At 57.5% G+C, this 5,784-nt stretch overlaps 2 protein-coding genes across 2 annotated transcripts; one reads left to right on the top strand and one right to left on the bottom strand.

The window, feature by feature from the left end:
• Positions 1 to 1,982, top strand: CHGG_04811 (uncharacterized protein; the record flags this gene model as incomplete). The annotated part of the gene is made up of 4 exons (XM_001224024.1): positions 1 to 6; positions 380 to 525; positions 589 to 1,205; positions 1,267 to 1,982. The coding sequence occupies 4 exons, from the start codon at positions 1 to 3 to the stop codon at positions 1,980 to 1,982; spliced, it is 1,485 nt and encodes a 494-aa protein (XP_001224025.1).
• A 435-nt stretch (positions 1,983 to 2,417) lies between these two features.
• Positions 2,418 to 4,145, bottom strand: CHGG_04810 (uncharacterized protein; the record flags this gene model as incomplete). The annotated part of the gene is made up of 1 exon (XM_001224023.1): positions 2,418 to 4,145. The coding sequence occupies one exon, from the start codon at positions 4,143 to 4,145 to the stop codon at positions 2,418 to 2,420; it is 1,728 nt and encodes a 575-aa protein (XP_001224024.1).
• Between the last annotated feature and the right edge of the window lie 1,639 nt (positions 4,146 to 5,784).

The raw sequence follows: 5,784 nt of genomic DNA, 5'->3' as shown, positions 1-5,784 counted from the left end.
ATGCAGGTGCAATTTTTCAGATTATCAGAAGCGAGTTATTGAAATCCCCCCCAAGACCCTCTCGTCCTCGCAACCTACACTACCTTACCCAAGATACTACCCCACGTCATCCGTCCCCTTGCTGCAGTGGAGGCCGAGGCAACAACAGCCGACACCGTTTCTTGGGCTGGCCTAGGCCCAATCAACAGGATTTAGAAAGCAAACACCCCTGCGCTGCTTGAGAGCTAGCGGGTCGCTTCGGTTTCCTCTGGGCCTACCACGACGCCGAGAGTCCTTCCACACATCATCTGAACCTGGAACCCCTCGTCTCTCAGACCTCGAAAAGAGTGACGCCTTGACTGTCACGAGCCTGCTGCTAGTCCGTGCAAAGGGCAAATAGGGCGCGGCTGAACGCCGTTTCCTTTGTTTTCCTTCCTCTTCTTTCTCCTTACCTTCCCATCACACCACTCACTCCCCTGACGCCGACGGCACCAACTCGACCTCGCCCTTCTCTTTCGAGCCCCCCCTATCTACATCTGCCACAATGTAAGTTGGGTTTAGGGCGTCGATTCCCCGCTCGTTGACTGCATATTTACTCGCCGACTCTAGGCGCATCACACTCTCCATCACCAACTCGGAGCCACAGGGCGATGACCAGGAACTGCTCTCCCTGGAGGTCTACCCGGAGATGACAATTGAGACTCTGCGTAGCTCCATCCAGGCCGAGACCACCCACCACCCCAGCGCCCAGCATCTCTACCACAACGGGCAGCTCGTCCACGACAATGCCAAGACTTTGGGCGAGCTCGGCGTGACCGACGGCGACATGCTCGCCCTCCACATCCGCGACATGCGGGGCAGCACAACAACCCCGGCGGCCGCCAGGGCGGCCCCGCAGAGTGCAGCTCGGCCTGCAGCGCGGCCACCCCCAGCGCAGGACCCCGAGGTGATTCGGCTGCAGATTCTCGGAGACCCGAACCTGAGGGGCGAGCTTGGTAGATCGAGGCCCGACTTGGTAGCTGCGCTAGAGGATCCGCAAAGGTTCGCGCGTCTCTTCGCCGATAGTCTAGACAGGGAACGAAGGGAGCGTAACGAGCGCCAGCGTCAGATCCAGCTGCTCAATGCGGATCCATTTGATATCGACGCGCAGGCGAGGATCGAGGAGATCATTCGTCAAGAGCGCGTCATGGAGAACCTGCAGAATGCCATGGAGCACAACCCGGAAGGTGATACCGTGACCTAGTACAACCTGGTCACTCAGAACCCGCGCTAACTGCCAGTGATTAGTTTTCGGCACCGTTCACATGCTCTATCTCGAAGTGGAAGTCAATGGGTACAAGGTCAAGGCTCTGGTCGACTCGGGTGCGCAGGCGACTATCATGAGCCCGCAGTGTGCTGAGGCCTGCGGCATAATGCGCCTCGTCGACAAGCGCTTTTCGGGCATCGCCCGCGGCGTGGGGACAGCCAATATTATCGGCCGCGTGCACTCGGCACAGATCAAGATTGGCCCCCTCTTCCTGCCATGCAGCTTTACCGTCATGGAGGGCAAGCAAGTGGAAATGCTGTTGGGGCTCGACATGTTGAAGCGATATCAGGCGAGCATCGATCTTGCAAAGGACAAGCTCATCATCCAGGGCGTCGAGGTGCCATTCCTGGGGCCAGCCGACATTCCGGTCGAAACTGAGGAAGCGGTTGAACGGGAGCCCACCGTCCCAGGCCCCGCGGGGACGACGATCGGCCAACGGTCTGGTGCTGTGCATGCGCCCAGCGGACAGAGCGGAGCCGCGCCGGCTCAACGGCCCCAGCCGGGTGCTACTCCCGCCCCCGCCGCCGTTGCCGCCACCCCCAGCAGCCAACCCAGGGCACCGGCAGCACCTTCGTTCCCAAGGGAACATATCGACCAGCTCGTGGCGCTTGGGGCGTCTGAGCAGCGGGCGATCCAGGCGTTGGAGGCGACCGGAGGGAACGTCGAGTATGCCGCGAGCTTGATTTTCCAGGACTGATAATGCCTGGTTCTGTCTCCTGGCTGGCTGGCTTTGCCTTTGGTTACAGCCTGAAACGACGTTAACGGGTTATGAATTTGGCTTCCTTGGCGGGAATTGGGATATACGGGGACGGTTCTAGGCGCACATATCAACATCTCCGCATGGTTTCGCCAGGCCATGCGTCGAGTTTGCTTTGGGCTATTTTGTTGCGCTTGAGAGCTTATCTCTGGGACACAACCGAGGGCGGACGGGAACAAAAATCGGTACGGTGTGCAAAGGGCAATTTTGTCTTTCTAGAGGGCACCTAGCACCGGAGAGCGCATAGCTTAGAATCGACCGGAACATTTGCTTCGCAGTACATGTCCCCCATTACTTCCCGGTTTTATTTATCCTCTCTTTCAAGAATGAATGCCATTTTCCACCCCAACCCCCCTCTCGCACAAGTCGGGGTGACTACCGAATCTTATAAACACACGGTTTCAGAACCGCCGCCTCGTTGATATCCTCATCCCCATCCCCATCCCTATCCATGAACTTCTTTTTTGGCACCTGCACCGTCCGCCCCTTGCCATCCGTCCACTTACGCTCCCCCTGCGAGGCCGCCTTCTCCTCGGCCCCCGGCGCGGCGCACTTGCCGCGGAGCGCGGGCGCCGCCTTGACAAAGTGCATGCGCACAAACATGCGGTTGCTCATGTCGACGGCGCCCTCGCCTAGGTCGCGGCTCAGCAGGAACCCGCGCTTCCGGAGCGCCTCCACAAACGCCCCGATGTCAGTCTCTTGCTGCTGCTGTTGCTGCTTGGTGCGGGCCTCGACCCCGTCCACCTGCACGGCGAGCTCGGCCAGGTGCGACGCCTCCTCCTCCTCGGCGGCGGCCGCCTTGGCCTGCTTGGTAGCGGCGACAGACGGCTTCTTGCGGTTGCCGACGCTGTGCGCGACGACCTTGGACTTGTTGCGCGAGGCCGCCGCCGCCGGGTTGGTGAAGCGGCTCTTGATCTCGGCCACCCACAGCTCGCCGCGCCAGCGCAGGATGCGGTAGGCTTCTTCGACGAAGGAGAGCCAGTTGGTGCCCATGAGCGCGAGGCAGAAGATGGCCACGTCGACTGAGTTGTCGGCGAGGGGGAGGTTGGCGATGTCGGCGCGGGTCACAAGCGCGGAGCCGCCTGTCTGGAGGTCGAAGCTGCGGATGTCGAGGTGCAGTTTCCGGGCGAACGGCTGGAGAGCTGTGGCGAGCTTGGCGTCGCCGCAGCCGAGGTCGGCGACGGTGCAGGTTTTGGTGCTGTGCATTTTGGGCAGGGGAAGTTGGGCGGCGGTGACGGGGCCGTTGGGGTTACGAGGCTGGAAGCGGACTTTGGCGCGGGCTTTGAGATCTGCGATGTATCCGTCGACGGGATTTTCAGGCCACACGTCGACTTGTCGGCGGAAGCCCTCGTGGTACTCGGTGAACATCTCTGGAGAGTCCTGGAAGAGCTGGAAGGCTTCGGCGGAGGGGCGGGTGTAGAGGGTTTCATTAAGGTGGCGGAAGCGGGCTGAGACAAGCTTCTCGCGCATTGAGGCTTGAAGGGGGGTGAGCTTCGGGGCGGCGGAAGCGGGAGGTGCTGACGGAGGAGCCGCTACATCGGATTTGGCTTTCTTGTCGATGGGCTTGGTATCATCCTTGTTATCGCCGCCTGTTTTTTGCTTCTTCTTGTCGGCCTTCCCCTTCACCTCCTGGGTAGCATCCTCCTCGTCGTCGATGCCATTCCATTTATCTCCCGCCTCTTCCGCAGATTGGGCCGTTGCTGTGAGCGAGCTCCGCTTCTCCTTCTTGTCCTTCTTTTTCTGTTTCTTGTCGGACTTATCGCTGGATTCGTTCTGCTGCTCTTTGCTTCCTAATTGAATTGTGCTGTTCCCGTCCTCAGGACCGTCTGACACAGTAGCATCGTGCTCCTTTTTTTGGCGCTTGTTGTCCTTTCTCGGTTGTGTCTTGTTCGCCCCTGATACTGATGGCCCCTTGTGCTCAATGACTTTCTCCCACAGGTCGGCCAAGTTTTCCGCCGTCACATTCCCCGTCTGTCCTGGTCTCTTGCGCTTCTTCGCAGGCTTCGGCTTCGGGGTGGCAGTTGAAGGTGCAGATGGGGCTGGAACCCCCGTTTCGGACTTGAGTTTCTCGGCCGAAATACTGAGGCCCTTTACAGGAAACATTGTGACCGACCACAGATACTTTGTAGGAATTGGCACTATTTTACTGCTCAAGATGAGGTGGTGGCTGCTGGAGTTTGGACTTGATCAGAAAAATTTAGTGGGGCAATGGACCGAGCCCAGGCCAAGGAATCCCCAGAGCCAGCCGATAACGTGGGTGGTGGGTCTGATGTAATCCGTGCACCAAAGCTTGGCCGGCTTATCATGGAAGTTATCTCATCGTACCTCTACATAGTTACAACAATAATGTGTCGGCAGTATGGAGGCTACTGAGCTCGCCGCGAACTGTAGTGTGATTGCTAACTGGAGAATTCCCAAGACTCCCCAAAACCTACGAGTGACTACCTATATAACTACCATTTGTCTATCCTAAGGTAATCAAAGTGCTCACAATCATTGAGCATTCTGGACTCTTGCTCATTTCCTTGGTGTGGTCCTGACTGTGGAGAAGGAAGCTATCAGCTTGAACATATTGCTGGGCTTATTTAAACGTACAGTGGGAGAAGAACTTTAATTGATGATAAGTTCGACTAGATGAAATAACTAACTCTAGTAAATACAATAGAAGAGTTTTGCCAGGATGCGTCCTACATTGTTACTACCAACAACGTGTGGTGGCGGATGACCAGCTGGCTGCCTAGGTAGATGATGCTGATGTCGGAAGCACTTGTGCTAGTGTTACGAGCTGGTGGCCTGGAATGGCAAAGTATGTGCTGGACATAACTACTACCTTACCTACCTCGCTCACATTGGTTGTGCGCCCAACCCTACCTACCTACTCACCCGGGCTGGGTTCTGTGGATGCCATTTCACTCAGTATTTACCGAGGTTCTCAAGCTGTGGGGGTTCTCCGAAGACTCCTGTCCTTGTCTATCGGTCCCTTCCCGGCGTGAGCATCGAATTTAGTCAAGAGAAGAGTAAATATTTCGTCAAGGGTTCGGACTTCCCGACGTCGCTGCCATGGCGGCCAGTAAAAAGTCTGCAACATGCCGGCATGAGTCCAGCTCACAGCAACCCGAAATTGGGCTGCCTCGGCTACTTCCTGAGTGAATGAAGCATAGAATGTGTGACAGACCTTCCATGGATGGCCAACCCGGGCAGACTGGGGAAAGTGCAGGCTCGTGGCTCAGTCAAGGAAGGAACCCCACCATTTCCTCTTCCTGAGTTTGCACATTTTCAGCTCACCACCCAGTTCCGCATCCCGCCACCAATGTGCAGCCGTCCAATGTTCGTTTAGGTGACTAGGACTTATACTCAGCGTTTTGGTTCGATGGATGTTTACAGTTTCGCGGGAGAGTGGTGTTCCGGCTCTTGTCTCACCGTTACTGCTACCCACCCTTGCCACCCACAGAATGCTGTTACCCACCCACTGTTCGCCGCTACCTTACCCACTGCCTACTTCTGCACCACTGGTCCTACCCCGGTCCTCGGAATGCCCATACTGTTTGTGCAGCCGGGGGACCGATGACACGCTACGGATGCAGTCCGCCTCGCGTGCCGCGCAACGGCAGCTGCAGGAGAGCCGAGAAAGCTTCCATCCCGTCACTTCACGACACGCGAGATGGCCTCTTTCCGTTTTGGTGACTTGGTGAGGCTTCAGCGGGGTTCAGCTTTCCCCTCACAGCGGCCCCTGTCGCACATC

Source organism: Chaetomium globosum, genomic scaffold (assembly GCF_000143365.1).
Source record: "Chaetomium globosum CBS 148.51 scaffold_4 genomic scaffold, whole genome shotgun sequence".
NCBI lineage: Eukaryota > Fungi > Ascomycota > Sordariomycetes > Sordariales > Chaetomiaceae > Chaetomium > Chaetomium globosum.
Note: the sequence above shows the minus strand (reverse complement) of the source record. Positions and strands in the feature narration are given on the sequence as shown.